The sequence below is a fragment of the Carcharodon carcharias genome, chromosome 21, assembly GCF_017639515.1.
Source record: "Carcharodon carcharias isolate sCarCar2 chromosome 21, sCarCar2.pri, whole genome shotgun sequence".
In the NCBI taxonomy this organism is placed as follows: Eukaryota; Metazoa; Chordata; class Chondrichthyes; order Lamniformes; family Lamnidae; genus Carcharodon; species Carcharodon carcharias.
The window spans coordinates 52,640,757-52,662,047 of record NC_054487.1 but is presented as its reverse complement, the minus strand read 5'-3'; the positions used below and the strand labels follow the sequence as shown (position 1 = coordinate 52,662,047).

Genomic DNA, 21,291 nt, shown 5'->3' with positions numbered 1-21,291 from the left:
GGAGGAAGACCCAAGTAACTTCGCAGACACGCTCAGGAACCAAGCGAGGAGGAGGAATTGAAGGAAATTAGCATTACTAAAAAAAAAGTGCTGGAGAAATTAATAGGACTGAAAGCCAATAAATCCCCAGAGCCTGCTAATCTACATCCCAGGATAATAAAGGCGGTGGCCATGAAAATAGTGGATGCATTGATTGTCATCTTCTGAAAGTCTGTTCGTTCTGGAACAGTTCCAGCAAATGTAACTGCACTCTTTAAAAAAAAAAGGATGGAGAAAACGAAATTACAGACCGGTTAACTTACATCAGTCATGGGGAAAATGTTAGAGTCTATTATAAAGACTGTGATAACAGGCCACTTAGAAAATATCAATGGGATTAGACAAACTCAACATGGATTTATGAAAGGGAAATCAGGTTTGACAAACCTACTGGAGTTTTTTTTTTTGAGGACGAAACAAGCAAAATAGATAAGGAAGAACCAGTGGATATGGTGTATTTAGATTTTCCGAAAGCTTTTGATGAAGTTCCACACAGGAGGTTAGTGTGTAAAATTAAAGCACGTGGGATTGGGGGTAATATGTTGGCATGGATTGAGAACTGGTTAGCAGACAGGAAACAGTGGGTAGGAATAAATGGGTCTTTTTTGGAATGGTAGGCGGTGACTAGTGGGGAACCGCAGGGGTCAGTGCTTGGTCAGCTATTCACAACATATATCAGTGATTTAGATGAGGGAACAAAATGTAATATTTCCAAGTTTGCTGATGACACGATACTTGGTGGGAACGTGAGTGGTGATGCAGATGTTAAGAGGCTTCAAGGTGTTTAGACAGGTTGAGTGAGTGGACAAATACATGGCAGATGCAGTATAACGTGAATAAGTATGAAATTATCTACTTTGGTAGGAAAAATAGAATGGCACAGTACTATTTAAATTGTGATAGGTTGGGAAATGTTGATGTACAAAGGGACCTGGCTGTCCTTGTACACCAGTCACTGAAAGCAAGCATGCAGGAGCAAGAAGTTAAGGCGGCAAATTGCATGTTGACCTTCATTGCCAAAGGACTTGAGTACAGGAGCAAGGATACCTTACCATAGCTGTACAGGGCCTTGGTGAGACCACACCTGGAGTATTGTGTGCAGATTTGGTCTCTTTGCCGAAGAACAGATATACTTGACAAAGAGGGAATACAGCGAAGGTTCACCAGACTGATTCCTGGATTGTCGAATGGGGAGAGATTGGGTTGACTAGGCGTGTATTCACTCGAGTTTAGAAGAATAAGAGGGGATCTCATTGAAACGTATAAAATTCTGACAGGGCTGGAAAGACTGGATGCAGTGATGATGTTTCCTTTGGCTGGGATGGTCTAGGACAAGGGGTCACAGTCTCAGGATATAGGGTAGGCCATTTAGGACTGAGATGAGGGGAGATTGCTTCACTCAGAGGGTGGTGAACCTGAGGAATTCTCTACCACAGAAGGCTGTGGAGGCCAAGTCACTGAATATATTTAAGAAGGAAATAGATAGATTTCTAGACTCTAAAGGTGTTAAGGGGTATGTGAAGAGAGCGGAGTATGGAGTTGAGATAGAGGATCAGCCATGATCACATTGAACGGTAGAGCAGGCTCGAAGGGCTGAATGACCTTGTCCTGCTCCTATTTAATTTGTATACACAGAAACATAAAGAATATGGAAAATGCATAATGCCAGTTGTCTGCCAAGATGCAAAATTTTGTTTCTGTATAGTAATGGGACCAGTATACAGATATATGTAAATGAGTTCGTAAGCAAGTGTTATACTATTTGCACACCCAGATCATAATATTACAATTTCAAATACTGCTCCTTTTATTGCTATATTTAAGTCACCACCTACGCCCAACCTGTTTGAATTGTCATCTGAATTGCTTCGTCATAGGGGTGCTTGTACACACTCCTGTCAGCTAAATCAATTTCGAGGAACCTAAATACAGTAAATTGACACGTGAAATAGACGTGTCACATGAGAAATAATGTCTTGGTCAGAACTGCAAGCAAATAGAATCTTGGGAAAAGAAATAAGACCCACAGGATGAATAATGCTGCTCTTTGGGGCTGTTAAACAGATTTGCACCAGGCGTTAGAAGCAATCTACAAATCTAACTGCCAATCACAAAAATCAGCAGAAACTATAGGTGAATAACTTAATACAACCTGGTGCATAAAACGGACACGTGCTGGTTGAATGTTCCAGTGTAAAGGATCAAATTCTAGGCACTGTGACAGAAAATTAAGTGCCTTTTTCCGAGGATTCAAGCTACCTCAGGGTTACGGTAAGATCCTGGAAACTCCTCAAAACAATAAAACTTAACTTAAAGCCAGCATTTAACACCTGTAGTATGCTGTGTGCCCACCATTTTTTGTTATTTATCTAACTATCTGCATGCCACATGTTAAAACCTAATTGAGAATGTAAGCTCTAATTCAGTTTTGAAAGTTACTTCTCTTGTAATTATCTTGTCTAACATGCTCATTTATTTTAAAGCCATCAGGAAAATTATGTTAACTAACCAACCAACAAGGTGCTCCACAGGCAGCAGCAGTACAACTCTATGGAACCTGTCCATTGAAATAGAAGAAATAGAACAGAATTTATTTGTTTGGACTGAAGTAGGGCATTAGCCCAGCAGAAGGCCACAACGGAGTACACTTTACTTCTCGAAATAAGTACATTTTTATACATGTCTATATTGTTTCAACATATCCAATAATATGCACAGTATTGGTTCATTAAAGTTGTTGTTTGCAAATAGGTTGTGCAATACCATGACTTAAACCTCAAGTATGTGGCTGAAGGACAAAGCCCTGTTTTTTTGAAAAGAAAAGAAAGTTTTTTAAAAATAAATTAGTTTCAAAGCATAAAGTAGCTCACCAACGTAGGACTAGTATCTTCTCAATATTCCTAAACTTCAGTGCATAAATAAATGTTATTGCTTAGCCTCAGTTCCTATTTTCCACATTTTTAAGTTAAATGGCACATATCAACTTTTGACACCCAGCATTGAAATACAGAGAAAATGAAGGTCCTAACCAAGCGATCAGCCACCTTGCGGTAAAGCATTTATAAATGAATTTGAATTTAATTTTAAATTTTCAGCTTAATAATTTCCTTTCAGAACACATTACTTCCTGTACCTCTTATCTTTTTTGTTTATAAAAAGGAATCTAGAATATCTATGAAATTTAAAAAATTTAGTTTCCAATCTAAGACTGCGTAAGAAAACATGCCAAATGTATGAAAGAAATAATTAAATGACTGCCTGCATCAGATACTGCTAGTTGCTTAAATTTCAGAAAAATCATGAACACGTTGGGGTAGCAAGAAATAAGGTTTTGTGAAAGATTTTGTGTTCATATTTATTTCCATGTATTTTGTAGATTTTTCGTGATATTGTATGCGGGTAGCCAGGGGTCTAGAACAGTTTTTGATATTCACAACAGCGCTGTTCCAGAATTTCGGGTGGATAGTTACTCTCAGATGCTTCACTCAAACTGGGGATCAAAATGGTCTCCCAATCATGATACTGCAACTTCCACATCAGTAATAGCCAAGACTGCTTTTCTCTTTTAGGTTCTGCAAACTGACTGGCCCTGCACTAGTCCAAGAGCATCCTTAAATAAAAAAATACAACACTGGGTTTTGCTCTCTGCCACCAAGTGTCCTTAAATCTTTTCTTCCCCTTCACTTTTACTTCCAACAAGTGCAAGGAGCTCAAGGTTGTCTTCATCATTGGAACTGAGACCATCACTACAACTTCCTGTTCTGCTTCCCCTTTCTCACCACACCAGCCTCCCCCAACATCCTCCTGCCTAAGTTCTGTATTTGCATCTTTACTTAGTTTCTCTCCTATCCTCCTGCATACCCTCTCTGAGATTATCTTGCCAATGTGATGCATCTCTACCACTTTCAACTCCATTTCCGTTAAACTGGCTATCCAACTTCCCTTCCTGCCCACCCAACAACCCCTCATTCCAGCTGATTTTGTAAATTCCACCCCGCCCCCCCGCCTCTCTGTCCACAATCTCAGGCTGAAGCAGGTTGTTTGTAACCTCAGTATCCTATCAAGCACCAAGCTGAACTTCAGATTTTATGGTCTCTATATCACAAAGATCACATACTTCCACCTCCATTACATAACCAGCCCCATTCCTGCCTTAGCTCATTTTCTGTTGCCACTCTCGTCCATGCTTCTTGTCTCCAGAGATTACTATCCCAATGCTCCACCATCCATAAACTTGAGCTCTTCTAAAACCGTGCTGCCTATGTCCTATCAAGAAACAAGACCCTATCACACCATTGTGCTTGCTGGCCGAAATGTGAGGCACTTGGGGTGCCAGCCAATGTAAAATTCTCAACCATGTGTTCAAATCCTTCCCCATCTCCATAAACTTCTCCAGCCTTATAATCATGGCCCCTAATCCCAGAAGACAGCATTCCTCCAACTTGGGCCTCTTGTGCATCCACCTCTCTGTTCATCCCACTCTTGGCAATCATACCTTCAACCATTTAGGCTCTAAGGTCTATGATTGCCTCCCTGAACCTCTCTGCTTCTCCATCTCTTTCTTCTCCTTTCCAGTCTTCCTTAAAACATTTTTCTTTGACCAAGCTTTTTGTCACCCATACTATCATCTCCTAAAGCTGTTGATTCTTGTTCGATTACACTTTTGTGAAGCATCTTGGAATATTTATCTACATTAAAAGGGTGACATAAATGCAAGCAGTTGTTGAAACTAAACAGGGATCGAAACAATCTTACAGAAAGTACTCTATGTGGTAGATGTGTTGGAGAGAGGAAGGAGAATATTTGACAATTGAAATGCCTTTCAATTTGGTTTCCTGCAGTACGTCAGTGATCGTGGTAGACACATAATTACACAATTTTAAATATTTGACAGGATTTGATCTGCAGTGTTTATCCTTCTATGCAAAGGATCCATCATATAGGATACCAAAATGCTGTAACTTAGAGTTTCTTTTGTAAGTATGCAAATATTTTCTTTTCCTGTCAATTTAAAAAACCTAGTTTTTAGCCCAGGGTATTATTAGAAGAGAAAACAAAATGGGTATGAAACACATTACTGCTGCTGCACCCCTCCCATGCCCAGTAATATATGACTAATTTGCCCACATGTACTGTTGCAGTGTTTCTCCATCAATGTGGTTAGGGGGATTTGAAAAATTCTATACATTCATAAAGCTTTGTGCACATCACATGGGAGGATTAAAAATTATATAGGCCATCCCCATATTTACGTCAGCAGAAAAGCCTTGTACTGGAATAAAAGCATTATATGGGGACATTTAAATGAATTTCAGTTGCCTTTACTTCTTCAGGCTCAATTGCTTACCATAATTGAACAAAGTTATAGTATCCTTATAACAGGGTTTTGGTGATTTGCATAAAGGTTAATTCCTCCATACTAGGTGGGCCTTATAGATTGTCAGCTCACTTCTTTCTTGTACATCAGAAACAAGTGAACTGTATAACTTTGTAACCTGCAGAATATTTGAAGTGAAACTTATATCTCCACTCCTATTCAAGGCACAGACGCATTTACTCAGCATCATGCAAAAACAGAGCGAGCCCATAAATAAAATATAAATCTTCAAACCTTCTAAAATCTACAATGAGCTTCACATCAGCTATCACCAGTTTGTGTTCAATAATCAAATGCCCAAGTAGCTTTTCCTGCTCTTCTGCAGGATAACAATCTTCACAAAATATGCAAGGTAACGCCAGGGAAGTAAACCCATCAGCAATGCAACACGGAGACTCTGGCAAGGAGAGGGGCTCCAATATCCAGTCTTTTTTTCCTGAAAACCATACAAAATTCACTGTAGTAGTTAAATGAATATCACTTTCAATCTGCACCTTTCAGCTCTTTCGTTTATTTATAGTTCTATTTGCTGGAAGAAAAAATTTGCAACTTTTTGATCATGTGGGTTCAGTCCTACCATCATAGCTGCGAAATGCACTTAAGTGCAGCGAGGCCTAGGGTGGATGCTGACTCCTGCTTCAAGTGACAAGAGGTGCCTGAAGTCAGCACTGACAGAAACACTTTAGAACTTTTCCATTCATAAGACACATCATGGACTGCCTTTTGAATGTGGCAAATGATAATTTATCTTTGTCATGTTGATGAGGGAGGAACATTTTGCACTCTAAGAGTGAGTAAATTTGTTTCATTAACACGAGATATTTAGGTATATGGTTTATTTTTAAAGTTACAGTGAGCAACTGTTTAATAATGTGGAAATGTTCAGTGAACAATTTGTTTTTGAAAGTTAGAATTTCTCCACAGCTATTACACTTTACATAAGAACTAGGAGCAGGGGTAGGCAATTCAGCCCCTCGAGACTACCCCGCCATTCATTATGATCATGGCTGATCTCATTTCGACCTCAACTCCAATTTCCTGCCCTCTCCCCATAACCTTTTAACCCATTACTAATTAAAAATCTGTCTATCTCTTCCTTAAATTTATTCAGCATCCACTGCACTCTGAGGTAGTGAAATCCACAGATTCACGACCCTTTGAGAAAAGTAATTCCTCCTCATCTCTGATTTAAATCTACCACCCCTTAGCCTAAAACTATGGCCTCTCTTTCTAGAATGCCCCAGAAGGGGAAACATCCGCTCCAGATCTACTTTGTCTATCCCCTCTAGCATCTTATATACCTCAATTAGATCTCCTCTCATCCTTCGAAACTCTAGTGAGTATAGGCCTAACCTGCTCAATCTCTCCTCATAAGAGTAGCTAAATGTGAAAACCCTGTGTTTTGTGCATGTGCAGCAGAAGCACATTAATAATGATTTAACAAGACTCTGGAAAGTATGCTTATGATGTCAGTGTATACATTTTATTTTCTGCAAAGGATACCACCTCCCTCTCCATTGTCTTCCACAATCCATTTATAAAATAAACCAACAAAGCTGCCAAATAGAAAACAAGTCTAGTTAGTCATAAAAATGCAACTAATAGGATAAAGATTAAATTTGTCTTCCATAAAAGGTTTCAGAAAAAGGCAGAAAATTGGAATTTGAGAAGATAGTTCTAGTTAAAGAGCTATCATTGGAAGATGACAGACAGAATAGCTTCCTATAAATTCTGATTTTGATAATTTTAAAAAATGTCTGAACAATTTTCTCTGCTCTTCCCCTCCTGAAGATGTTAACAGTTTGCTTGACTATTGTTCCATGGGAAGCCCTTTAGTACGTTGCACTAACAGGTCTTATTCATCAACAAGAGAGAATCAGCAGGCTATTTGACCATTAGAGTTGAGTTATTAGAGTTGAGCCTGATTCTGTCTTCACTTTACATTTCTATTTCCAGCAAATGTTGTGATTGCATTCAAAGCAAATTGACTATTTCCTCACCTATTAAAACCAAGACTCTTAGGACAATTATAGCAGTTTTACAGCTGGATCAGTAAACTCAGCACCTGGAATTGCATCATATCCTCCCTGGTCTGTATGACACAGCTCCCCATTGAATTATCAGAAAATATTTGTAAAATAAATGTCCTTGTGAAAATCAGACCATAAACAACAGTGAGACAAAATAAAAATAAGGTTTGCTTCAAGTCCATTGAAATGAACTATGTTACATGGGTATATATAAAAATAGGTTGTATTTTGGTATCTGTATTTACTTTGCCAATCCTAATTCCAAATTTGGTTGGAAATAAATGACTAATATTAAAGACTCTATTAAGGAAGGGACAATCCGTAACGCCTGTGTGAATTTATCTCAGATAGTTGCAGCATACTTGGACTCAAAGTATTGTTTTTTTTTTAAAAAAGCAAAGCAGGGAGCCCATACTTTACACAGTTATCAATTTGAAACTGGATGATTTCCAATTCAACTTGAGGAATATTCTGGGACTCTGAAATGTATCCCTCCCTTTCTCTCCTTCCAATGAAACTGGATTGTGCACAAACTTTTCTTCAGTCGCCAAACACTCACTACTCTTCACAGGTTTGGACATGCTCTGGCTGCTAAACTGACCCTTTGTGCCCAGTGAATTCAGTGTTGCAATTCTCAATTATCTCACATTCTATTCTGTCAAGTCACACTGCAGCATTGTCATTGATTGTATTGGTGGCTGATACAGAAACTGACTGGGAGCAGAATGAAAAAACTTATCCATAATAATGGAGATTGAGATTCATACTTTTAACTACACTGGCACAAGAGCAACCGAAATCTGTCAAAACATTAGATTGATACTAATTCTAACAGATGACTAAGGAATGAGACTGTTGCAAATTATACATTTGGAAATGCAGATGATATTCAACACCGTATGCAAGCTGATCAGTAATTAGAAAAGAGACCAAATGAGTCTGGAAGGCACAATATTATAGGCCAGTTAAGGCACAGGGGAGTTTGGCAAGTTTGGATGGTATTGATTTTAATGCAAGGAGTCTGACAAATAAGGCAGATGAGTTGAGGGCACAAATTAACACATGGAAGTATGAAACAAAAAATAAAAATACCTGGAAAAACTCAGCAGGTCTGACAGCATCTGCGGAGAGGGATACAGATAACGTTTCGAGTCCGTATGACTCTTCAACAGAACAAAGGAAAGATACAAAAGAGGTGAAATATAAGCTGGTTTAAGGGGGATAGGACAGGTAGAGCTGGATAGAGGGCCAGTGATAGGTAGAGATAGCCAAAAGATGCCATAGACAAAAGGGCAAAGAGGTGTTGAAGGTGGTGATATTATCTAAGGAATGTGCTAATAGGTGACATTAAGAGTAGAAAGCAGGACGAGCAAGGTGCAGATAGCCCTAGTGGGGGTGGGGTGGGGGGAAGGGATCGAAATAGGCTAAAAGGTAGAGATAAAACAATGGATGGAAATACATTTAAAAATAATGGAAATAGGTGGGAAAAGAAAAATCTATATAAATTATTGGAAAAAAGGGGGTGGGGATGGAGGAGAGAGTTCATGATCTAAAATTGTAGAACTCGATATTCAGTCCGGAAGGCTGTAAAATGCCTAGTCGGAAGATGAGGTGCTATTCCTCCAGTTTGCATTGAGCTTCACTGAAACAATGCAGCAGGCCAAGGACGGATGTGTGGGCATGACAGCAGGGTGGAGTGTTGAAATGGCAAGTGACAGGGAGGTCTGGGTCATGCTTGCAGACAGACTGAAGGTGTTCAGCAAAGCGGTCACCCAGTCTGCATTTGGTCTCTCCAATGCAGAGGAAACCGCATTGGGAGCAGCGAATGCAGTAGACTAAATTGAGGTAAGTGCAAGTGAAATGCTGCTTCACTTGAAAGGAGTATTTGGGGCCCTTGGACAGTGAGGAGAGGGGAAGTAAACAGGCAAATGTTGCACCTTCTGCGGTTGCATGGGAAGGTGCCGTGGGAGGGGGTTGAGGTGTAGGGGGTGATGGAGGAGTGGACCAGGGTGTCCCGGAGGGAACGATCCCTGCGGAATGCTACCGGGGGGGGTGAAGGGAAGATGTGTTTGGTGGTGGCATCATGCTGGAGTTGGTGGAAATGGTGGAGGATGATCCTTTGAATGCGGAGGCTGGTGGGGTGATGGTGAGGACAAGGGGGACCCTATCATGGTTCTGGGAGAGAGAGGAAGGTGTGAGAGCAGATTCGCAGGAGATGGGCCAGACACGATTGAGGGCCCAGTCAACCACCATGGGTGGAACACCTCTGTTAAGGAAGAAGGAAGACATGTCAGAGGAACTGCTTTGAAAGTGGCATCATCATAACAGATGAGAGGGAGGCAAAGAAACTGAGAGAATGGGATGGAGTCCTTACAGGAAGCGGGGTGTGAGGAGCTGTAGTCGAGGTAGCTGTGGGGGTCGGTAGGCTTGTATTGAATAATGGTGGACAGTCTATCACCAGAAATTGAGACAGAGAGGTCAGCGAAGGGAAGTGTCAGAGATGGACCATGTGAAAAAGATGGCGGGATGGAAATTGGAAGTAAAATTAATAAATTTTTCCAGATCCAGACGAGAGCATGAAGCAGCACTGAAGCAATCATCGATGTACTGGAGAAAGAGTTGCGGGAGGGGGCCGGAGTTGGACTGGAACAAGGAATGTTCCACATTTCCCATAAAGAGAGAGGCATAACTGGGGCCAATGCGGGTACCCATAGCCACACCTTTTATTTGGAGGAAGTGAGAGGAGTTTAAGGAGAAATTGTCCAGTGAGAGATCAAGTTCAGCCAGACGGAGGAGAGTAGTGGTGGAATAGGATTGTTCGGACATCTGTTCGAGGAAGAAGTGGAGAGCCATCAGACCATCCCATTGGGGGATGGAGGTGTAGAGAGATTGGACGTCCATGGTGAAGAGGAGGCGGTTGGGGCCAGGGAACTGGAAATTGTTGATATGATGATGTCAGAGGAATCACGGATGGAGGTGGGAAGGGACTGGACAAGGGAAGAGAGAATGGAGTCAAGATAGCAAGAAATGAGTTCCATGGGGCAGGAACAGGCTGACACGATCGGTCTGCCAGGACAGTCCTGTTTGTGGATTTTGGGTAGGAGTTAGAAGCAGGCCATCTGAGGTTGGAAGACTGTGAGTTTGGAAGCTGTGGAAGGAAGATCTCCAGAGCAGAGAAGGTTAATAACAGTCCTGGAAACAATGGCTTGATGTTCAGTGGGGGGGTCATGGTCCAGGGGGAGGGAGGAGGAAGTGTCTGCGAGTTGACACTCAGCCTCTGCGAGGTAGAGGTCAGTGTGCCAGACAACAGCACCACTCTTGTCAGCAGGTTTGATGACAATGTCAGGGTTGGACCTGAGAGAAGGGAGTGCAGCAAGTTCAGAGAGACACAGGTTAGAGTGGGTGAGAGGAGCAGAGAAATTGAGACGACTGAGCTCTCAATGAAAAGATGAAGAGAAGGTAAGAATCCAGAGGGAGGGGTCCAGGTGGAGCGGGAATATTGGAGGCGGGTAAAAGGATCCGTTGAACAGGGAGAGGACTGCTGCCCAAAGAAGTGAGCACATGGAAGTATGATGTCATTGCTGTCACAGAGACATGGTTGAGAGAGGGGCAGGATTAGCAGCTCAATATTCCAGGATTTTGGGTCTTCAGGCGAGACAGGGAAGGAGGTAAAAGAGGACAGGGTGTTGCAATATTGTTCAAGGAATCAATTACAGCAGTAAGGAGGGATGACATCTTAGAAGGGTCCTCAAATGAAGCCATATGGGTAGAACTGAAGAACAAAAAAGGAGCATTCACATTGCTGGGAGTGCACTTTTGGTCCCCAAACAGTCAGAGAAATAGAAGAGCAGATATGTAGGAAAATTTCAGAGAAGTGTAAAAATAATAGGGTAGTAATATTGGAGGATTTCAACTTCCCCAACATTAACTGGGTTAGTCATAGTGTGATAGGTTTAGAGGGAGCGGAATTATTAAAATGCATCGAGAGCTTTTTAAACCAGTACCTAGGTGATCCTAGAAGAGAGGGGGCAGTCCGAGACTTAATTTTAGGGAATGAAGCCAGGTAAGTGGGGGAGCATTTTGCAGATAATGATCTTAACTCCGTTAGATTCAAGATTGTTATGAAAAAGGTCAAGGATGGGCCAGAAATCAGAGTTCTAAATTGGGGGAAGGTTGATTTTAATAAGATCAGATATGATTTGGCCAGAGTGGACTGGGAACAGCTACTTTTAGGTAAATCTGTGTCAGAGCAATGGGACTCATTCAAGAAGGAAATAGGGAGAGCGCAGGGCCAACATATTCCAGTAAAGACAAAGGGTGGGGCCAACAAATCCAGGGAGCCCTGGATGTCAAGGGATATTATTGGATAAAGGGAAAAAGGGAGGCTTGTGCCAGATACTGAGGGCTCAAAACAGCAGAAGCCCTAGAGGAATATAGAATGTGTAGGGGAAAGCTTAAAAAGGAAATTAGGAGAGCAAAAAGGGGGCATGAAAATACATTGGCAGGTAAAATAAAGGAAAATTCAAAATCCATTATCTTACAAGTACTTCAAGAGTAATAGGATTACTAGGGAAAGAGTAGGGACCATTAAGGACCATAGTGGTAATGTGTGTGTGGAGCCAGAAGGCGAAGGTAGGGTTCTAAATGAATACTTTGTGTCGGTGTTCACGAGTGAGAGGGACGACATGGGTTTGGAAGTCAGGCAGAATGACTGTGATATAATTAAAGGAATTAGCTTAGAAAGGGGGGATGTTCTAAGTGGTCTGTCAGGCTTCAAAGTATATAAATCTCCAGGCCCGGATGAAACGTATCCAAGGTTGTTGAGGGAGGCAAGGGAGGAGATAGCAGGGGCGTTGGCAATAATTTTCAATACCTCTCTGGCCACAGGAGAGGTGCCAGAGGACTGGAGGACAGCCAATGTGGTACCGTTATTCAAGGAAGGAAGGGATAAACCAGGGAACTACAGGCCAGTCAGTCTAGCCTCAGTGGTGGGGAAGCTATTGGAAGCAATTCTGAGGGACAGAAATAATCAAGGACATTCAGCATCGTTTTGTTAAGAGGAGGTCATGTCTGACCAATTTGATTGAATTTTTCGAAGATGTGTAGATGAGGGCAATCCATTTGACAGTCTACTTGGACTTCAGCAAGGCTTTTGAAAAGGTCCCGCATGGGAGACAGAAAATGAAGGTAAGAGCTCACGGGATCCAAGGCAATTTAGCAAATTGGATCAAGAACTGGGTGAGTAGCAGGAAGCAGAGGGTGATGGTGGAGGGGTGTTTTTGTGACTGGATGCCTGTGTCCAGTGGGGTTCCACAGGGATCGGTGTTGGGTCCCTTGCTGTTTGTGGTATATACAAAGGATTTAGACTTGAATGTAGGAGGGTTGATCAGTAAGCTCACGGATGACAAAAATTAATGGGGTGGTAAAAAGTGAGGAGGATAGCCTTAGATTACAGGAGGATATAGATGGGCTGATCAGTGGCAAATGGAATTTAATCCGGATAAGTGTGAGGTGATGCACTTGGGCAGGACAAACAAGACATGGGAATACCCGATGAATGGTAGGATCCTGGGAAGTACCGAGGATAAGAGGGACCTTGGTGTACATGTCCACTGGTCCTTCAAAGTAGAGGGACAGGTAGATAAGGTGGTTAAGAAGGCATATGGGATAGTTGCCTTTATTAGCTAAGGCATAGAACATAAGAGCAGAGAGGTTATGCTGGAACTGTATAAAACACTGGTTAGGCCACAGCTAGAGTGTTGCGTGCAGTTCTGGAATCTGCATTAGGAAGAATGTGATTGCACTAGAGTGCAGAGGAGATCTACCAGGATGTTGCCTGGGCTGGAGAGTTTTAGTTATGAGGAGAGATTGGATAGACTGGGGTTATTTTCCCTGAAGCAGAGGAGATTGGGGGGGTACGTGATTGAGGTGTATACATTATTAGGGGCATAGATAGAGTAGACAGGAAGGAGCTTTTCCCCTTGGAGGAGGGATCAATAACCAGGGGGCATAGATTTAAGGTAAGGGGCAGGAAGTTTAGAGGGGATGTGAGAAAGAATTTTTTCACCCAGAGTGTGGTGGGAATCTGGAACTCACAGCCTGAAAGGGTGGTAGATGCAGAAGCCCTCATAACATTTAAGAAGTATTTGGATGCGCACTTGCAATGCCATGGCATACAAGGCTATAGGCCTAGTGCTGGAAAGGGGGTTAGAATAGTTAGGTACTTATTTGACCAGCACAGACTTGATGGGCCAAAAGGGCTTTTTCTGTGCTTGTAGACCTCTATGACTTTAAGTCAGGCACACAGGAGCTTCTGTGACCTTTAGAATTCTCTGCCCCAGAAAACAGTGGACACTCAGCCATTGCGTATATTCAAGACAGACATTAATAAATATTTGGATAAGAAAATTCAGGGATATGGGGATAGTGCAGCAAGGTGGAATGGATATAAAAGATCAATCATAATTAAACTGAATGGCAAAACAGGATCCAAGAGCCAAATTATCCACTCCTGCTTCTATTCCATATGCTCTTTCTGTCATGGATTCCACACATATTCTTTGAACACCGAATGAACCCCTGATACTGGGACGCATCAACCTTCCAACCATCAACAGCACAATAACCATGTGGCCTCTAGGATATTCGACTAACTTAGTCTACGGCAGGCGAATCAACCACGTTTACAAAAGAGTGAAACCTCTTTTACTTTAGACGTCTAACTTTTTATGCTTTAAAAGGAGTCATAGCGCCCCACGTGTAAATGGACTGACCTTTCCCCTATACTGGCTGCCGCCATGGTTTAATGATATTGAAAGAAACAAGTTAACCACACTGCGGCTGTTAACCCCTTCCCCAACATAATGAATTACTAAAAATATACATTGTAGGATTTCCCCACCTGCTCTGGCTGCCATCCCCACTGCCGCCATCACACCACCCCAAAGATAACTCGGAGGAGGAGGAACTTCCGCCAGGAAACCCATATAACCGTTTTGTAGCCAATCGTTTTACGGACGGTAGTGACGTAGTACATTTCGCTCTGTGATCTGGGAACGTTGTAGTTCACGACTCCGCCTTCACCCAGGGTCGGCCGAGAGTTTAGGACGACATCTCCCACAAGCCCTTGCGCCACCCCGCCCATCGGTCCCACCGAACTACAGCCCCCATAACACTCCGCGGCCATAATCACAACTCTGGACTCCAACTCCCAGCTGCCCCCTCGGCTGCCCGGGTTGCTGCCCGTGCAGAGGCTGAACAATGGTCCCGCGGAGCAACTGCTCAATAACTGGGGCGCGCTAGGGGACAAGTTTTCTTGTTGGGCAAAACATATGTGCTCATCGCGTATCTGTCTCGACAATGTGGATACCGACAGACAATGAGAAGTACGGTGTGGGTGAGTGAATTGCCGGCTGACTGTGTTATTTTTGTTTTGTCCCCATTTTTGTTAATCTATTGAATTGCAGTGAGTTGGTCTAGTGCCGATGTCGGTGCAGAGAGTAAAGCAATATGTGAAGAAGAAAAAAATCTTGTGGAGAACTGAGCCGATCACCATAATAATGTTGCCGCTTCAGTAACGGTGCGAGCCGCTTAGCCAGCTGCCAAGATAGCAGGTCTCGCCTTTCTTTTTCACTCTCCCTTCCCTTGTTCGCGTTGAAAATGCCCTTGGCGGAGAGGCAGGGGGAGAAACGTTGTATGTCTTCGTTGCTTTGTGGCCTCGCTACCTTTTCCCGTTTAACATTCCGCAAACCTTTTCCAAATATTAGCTCCCCTGAGTTTTCTTCCTTTTGTTTTATCTTCCCTGCTTCTATCCATCCAATATAGGGGTCTGCTAATCACTACATTGTCTTTCTTTTATGCCACAAACTGGCTGTTCGGGGAGACCCAAGGTTGGAAATGTACCCAGATACATATCTAGAAAATGCAACACCGAAGTGACACATTTTGCTCATTTGCATTTGGCCGAGGCTAGTCACCTTAAATTACTCTTTGTAATCTGGTCGTATGGTCAGAGTTGGGCAAAGTTTAGAAACCGATAAATGATATTGCGCTGATCGGTAAACAAATTAGATAAACAGATCTGAAACATTCCTCCCCATTAATTATTAAAAATAGAACAAACACGCTTCAAAAAGGAAGCGGAATGATTTGATTTTTTAATTTGATGTCGCAACAAAGCAGTGCAATCTGGATGTTACCGCCGCAGCTCAGCGGGAAAACAGATCAATGTAGGATTGATATGAAAACGCCCCCTTTTTTTAAACAGCGGGTGATGGGATTAAAGAAAAACACGCAGAATAAGTGGCTGCGGCTCTTAACAAATGTGAACATTTCAACAGAAGTTGTTCTATTGACGTCCGTTGGAAGTATTATTCAACCCTACCCCTCGGGCACAGTGTGAAATGCTGCTGGAGCGCTTCATTGGGAAGGTGAAAGGTTTTGTGTGCCAGGACATTTATCGGGATTTTTGTGAATGGAGCTCTACAATCAGCCAGAGCTGGTTAATACCCAGATCGCGCAGATGTCCTTCACGTTGCCTAAATCTGCCGGACTGTTAACTCTAGTTACTAAATACCGACCTTGTCGTCTTTACAATAAATATTATTGCCGGGACGCATCTGGTTTCGCCCACCGATCAATGATTACTGAAATTTCCGTTTCCCTCTGTGATTTGGCCGAAGCCGTGCTGCAAATCTCTCGGGTTTAAACACAACAGGACTGCAGTTTTTTTTTTACACCTCAGATTCATGCTCCGAGTGGATCCGATGGGTTTGGAGCGTGGGACTGACTTATCTTGCTTAATGTAAACTCTGCGGGAACATGAAATCTCTGCAATAGTGAGGTCAGGATGTCAATGTTTTGATCATTCGAGAGGGCATGGAAGCGAAAGTTTCTCTAATCTATTGTGGGTGGTTGGTCAAATAGGAATCAGTGAAGTCTTGTTTTTGAAGTGTCATGCCGATAAACTAATCACAGACTCGTATTTTAGAGTCAACGTTTTCGGTTATTTAATGGGTACGAGTTTTTCACGTTGTAACATCGCTTAGAATAAGTTTATTTTGGGAGAGAATTGTGTGCATTATATACCAACTGCAACTTAGAAACAGAACAAATTGCAATCATGTGCAGGTTTTCACTCACTATGCAGGAAATGGGCTGTTTGTGATCGCTAGACCCAAGTGGATGGATCAGCTTTGATAACTAGTTAATTATTTAATTTAAAAGTTAAATACTGCAGATGCTGGAAATCTAGAACAAAAACGAAAATACGTGGAAAAACTCAGCAGGTCTAACAGCATCTGTGGAGAGGGATACAGTTGATGTTTCGATTCCGTCTGACCCTTCATCAGAATTAAGACATAGAAATGAGATGAAATTTTAGCTGATGGAGGGGGGTGGGACAGGTAGAGCTCGATAGGGGGCCAGTGATAGGTGGAAGCCAAGAAGAGACTGCCAAAGATGTCATAGACAAAAGGACAAAGGGGTGTTGACGGTGGTGATATTATCTAAAGGAATTATTTAACTTCCCTCATGTTATTTATCTCTCACCCTTTATAAGTGGATAATACATTGGAACTGGCTACAATACAAATAGTGAGGAATTTATAACACGAGTTGTAGCAAAGTTAATCATTTTGAAAAGGTTACCTGTGACAAGCCAATTGAAGACACATATCCAACCTATGTCTTAATTCAGTGGCTTTTGGCTCCAAAACAATCAGTTCTGATTGTTGATGTTTTAACTGTGAAAAGCTAGTTTGTAATGTTCATGCTTGGAAAAATTAAATAAAACAATGTAACCAGTATGGAGGTTTTCCATTTTTCAGACATCACCTTCAGGATTTCAATTGCATTATTTATTTTGCCTAATTTGGGAATTGGATTCAGAGTTGATTTGAATACAGCCTAAGAGGTTGCTCTTGCGGAAGCTCTGACCAATTGGAATTGGCTCCAGGTTGCAGAAGCAGCATGGTGTCTCCCCAGATTTTCAAAGTGCTAAAGTAATCCATTCGCTGCTACTTAGTAAATTTAACAATTCTAGGATTTTTGTTGAAGAGCCAGAGCTCTCAAAGTATTTCATAAAATACTTATAAGTAAAAAGATTGCATATGCTGGAAATCTGAAACAACCTTTAAATGCAGAAAACACTTGGCAAGTCAGCCAGCATCTGTGGGGAGAACAGATCAAGTCTGTTTCAGGTTTTAGCCTTTTCATTCGAACTGTTCTGTCGAAAGGTCAACTCTTATCTTGTCTCCTGATGGCTGCTGCCTGACAACATTGAGTGTTTCCAGCATTTTCTGATTAAAAATTTACTGGCCAGACACGCAGCTCTTTTCATGTGCCTAACCACATATGTGGCCTGCAACCTACAGCAAAATATGCATGATGTTGGCAATGAATAGCATCTTCCAACTATTGGTCCCAATAACTGCAGCTCCAGAAGTTTTTGTTTAAAGGTACAGCTGTAAACACTAAAATGGGGAAACCAGGGAGAGGAAGAAGACAATCTAGTTGATGTTCAGTGGAAGTTATGTAAATTGAATCAGGAAATTTTCTTGAGCTTTGCTTTCCTTGATTTTATTTTTTATGGCAAAAGAGCAGTTGTAAGTTCCGTGGGACAATATTGCAAAGGTCTTATGTGGCTAGGCCTGAAATAAAAACAACATAAATGTTTTAATTAATCTCTTGTGAAAAATCCCTCAAAATAAAATTGCCAATAATAAATATAATAAATATCACTTGTGATTGGATGGGGATAAAAACAAGACAGTTTCTATAATGGGCAAATCACCGCAGCAGTTTTATATCTGAATGCCAGCTTGAAAATCTTTCCCGATTAATCTTTTGAACCCAGAAATTAAGTGCAGTGACCCCCAGCATTAGGCTCACTCTTGATTGGATATATTGGACAAAGGGCAAAATTGTTAGATACAGATAATCTCTCAACATATGAGAATAAAAGATACTGCTGATTGCCAGAAATATTTTGTACTGGGATTGCTATTTTGTGGGCACAATTCAAACAATAATGCATCTAATCTAATATTGAGTAGTTAAAAATCGTGCATCCAATAAATGCAATATTTACACAGTTATTAAAGATGTATATCTGTATATTAAATGGATAGACTATTTTGACCCCTTCAATCCACATTTCCAATTAAGTGTCACAATGTAGATTGTAAATTTCTGTCAATGGAAGATCTGTCAGTGGAAGATTTCTGTCCTATGTTGATATATATTTACAACCTGTTTTACTCCTTTGTAAAATTGCTGTTACAGGAGCTGATACTATTATTAGCACTGGCCTCATATTATGCAAACTCAAAAATCCATTCTTCCTGTCACATGATATGCAACTTCTTGGACAAATGTCAATCGTAATGAAAATAGTTAGCAATGTTAACTCTTGATGGGCTGGAACAAAGGGTTTCATGCATTTGAAATATATATTCAAGGTTAATGTGTACTTCATGTTTCGATGACATTAAAACCTATGGTTGGTATCATAATCACTTAGGTTCTATGGCAATTTACTTACTTTGTCTCTACAAAATAAATGTAATGGAATTCTGTCTCTACAAAATAAATACAATGCAATTCTGTCTCTACAAAATAAATACAATGCAATTCTGTCTGTACAAAATAAATACAATGGAATTCTGTCTCTGCAAAATAAATACAATAGAGATCAATGGGGTGATTTTACACAATGCTATCACCTAATGCAAAACTTCTTTTAGATATTAACCTGTTGTTTAGAAATTATTAGCAACTGGAATTGATGCATTTTTTAAGTTACTTTTTTCACTCATTCCTATTTAACAAACTTTAGGCTTGCAACTTCAATTCTTTGCACCACCATCATGTTGAAATTAGCATGGTCCTAGAAATATGACAGACCTACAACCAGTGGTCATGATATCTGTACAACACTCTTTAGGGGGACAATGCAAGTAATTATTTGCTTAAGAATTTAATTTTACTGGTACTTTATAATACTTCATAAAGCTTACCATAAATCCTATAAAAATATTTTTGTTCTATAATCTCAAGACTGTTGACCTTGCATATCTTAAACATCACATGGTAAATATGCTGCTGATCATATACCATGAAATGCAGTCACAGCACAGAAGCAGGACATTTTGGCACTTTGTGTCCATGCTGGCTCTCTGTGAGAGTAACTCAGCTAGACCCACCTTTCCACAGCCCCTTCCACCCCCCCACCCCAGCCCTTTCCCTGCAGCCCTACATTTCTTTTTATCTTCAGTTAATTATACAATTCACTTTTGGAAGCCATGATTGACTGTGCTTCCACTTGACTCTCTCGTCCAGAGAGGCCTCCTCGTCTTCGTCCCCCACCACCTCTCTCCATCCACCCCCCCCCCCCAATAAAAAATACACAACTTTATAAAAAGGATTGTCAGAGATATATAATCCCAAAGGGAGGAAACAACTGTCCATTGACTCCCAGGCTCTGAGTTTTTCAGCTCATTTGCTTTCAATTCTCCTGTCTCCCACGCTGCTGTTCCCATTCCTCCAATCAGTGGTTCCTTCCCTTCAGCCTTTGCTGCTGCTCCAGCCATGGATTCTTTCTCTGAAAGAGCAGTATGAGCGAGAGAAGAGGGACCTGTGATTGAAGGAGCCTGGAGCAGCATCATGGGAGGGAATGAATCTGTGACTGGAGAAACAGCTCCTCAGATTCTGCATCTCAGTCGCTGTTCCTCCTTTCCTGCTTTCAGCAAGATGCCTGTAACTGCAATTGCTCAACCCCAGACTGTGGAGGAGCCCTGCTATAAAGTAATATTGTACAGGGGCGACTTTTCTTTAATTTTCCAGCTCTGTCTTTGTTTTTCTTTGGGCTACTTGTGACGTTTCAAGGGCGAATTTGTCCATTGTCCCTGTGTGTTTTGAACACTTATTCGAGCCACATGAGGCATAAGAGTTTCTCCTTATCTACTCTGTCTGGAACCTTCATGATTTTGAACACTTCTACCAAATTTCCTCCCAACTTCCTGTACTCTAAGGAAAACAGCGCCTGTTTCCCCAAACTATCTGCAGTGTTATTATAATGATATACCTTGGGCTTATTTACTGTACAAGATACAAGGCACCAATCGCTCATAAAGGATTGGGTAAACATTATGTAGGTTCAATTATAAAGACTAGGGACATGGAAATGGTTATACATATATATAAAGCTTGAAGACATTAGAGCTGTGTGTGTGTTCTGCTCAAAGCAAAAGTGAAACAACATCTAGATCACATCCCTTCTCTTGATGTCATATTGATATCCCTTAAGGGTATATTACAACACTATCCATGTAACTGATGTCCCTAATTCCTAGAAACATTCTTGGAAATCTTCTCTGCACCCTCTATAAAGCCTTCACATCCTTCTTACCAAGGTTGCACCCAGAACTGTACAGGACACTCCAGTTGAAGCCAAACCAGTGTTTATTTATAAAGGTTCACCATAACGGCCTTCTTTTTTGTACTATATGCCTCTGTTTATAAAGCCCAAGATCCCATATACCTTTTCAACCACTTTTTTAACCTGACTTGCCATCTTTAATGATTTGTGCACATATTACCCCAGGTCCCTCTGCTTCTGCACTCCCTTTAGAATTTTAACCTTTTATATTGCCTCTCCTTGTTCTTCCTCCCGAAGTGTATCATTTTGCACTGTGTGCATTTTATTATCAGGTCTCAGTCCATTCCAGCAGCCTCCCTATTTCCTCTTAAAGTCTATCACTAATCTCATAATTCACAATGCTTCCACATTTTGTGTTGTCAGCAACTTTGAAGCTGTTCCCTACACACCCAAGTGTAAATCATTAA

At 41.4% G+C, this 21,291-nt stretch overlaps 2 protein-coding genes across 2 annotated transcripts in view; one reads left to right on the top strand and one right to left on the bottom strand.

Annotated features, from left to right (window-relative positions):
* znf277 (zinc finger protein 277) overlaps positions 1-14,422 on the bottom strand; it is a 77,257-nt gene extending 62,835 nt beyond the window's left edge. The window contains exons 1-2 of the mRNA XM_041216106.1: positions 14,348-14,422; positions 5,651-5,852 (exon numbers count right to left, since the gene is read on the bottom strand). Coding sequence (XP_041072040.1) covers positions 5,651-5,852; positions 14,348-14,378 — 233 coding nt within the window. The 5' untranslated portion in view covers positions 14,379-14,422. The remainder of the gene's footprint in view (positions 1-5,650; positions 5,853-14,347) is intronic.
* Positions 14,423-14,686: 264 nt separating this feature from the next.
* The window catches only part of dock4 (dedicator of cytokinesis 4), a 378,537-nt gene continuing 371,932 nt past the window's right edge, over positions 14,687-21,291 (top strand). The window contains exon 1 of the mRNA XM_041215897.1: positions 14,687-14,842. Coding sequence (XP_041071831.1) covers positions 14,806-14,842 — 37 coding nt within the window. The 5' untranslated portion in view covers positions 14,687-14,805. The remainder of the gene's footprint in view (positions 14,843-21,291) is intronic.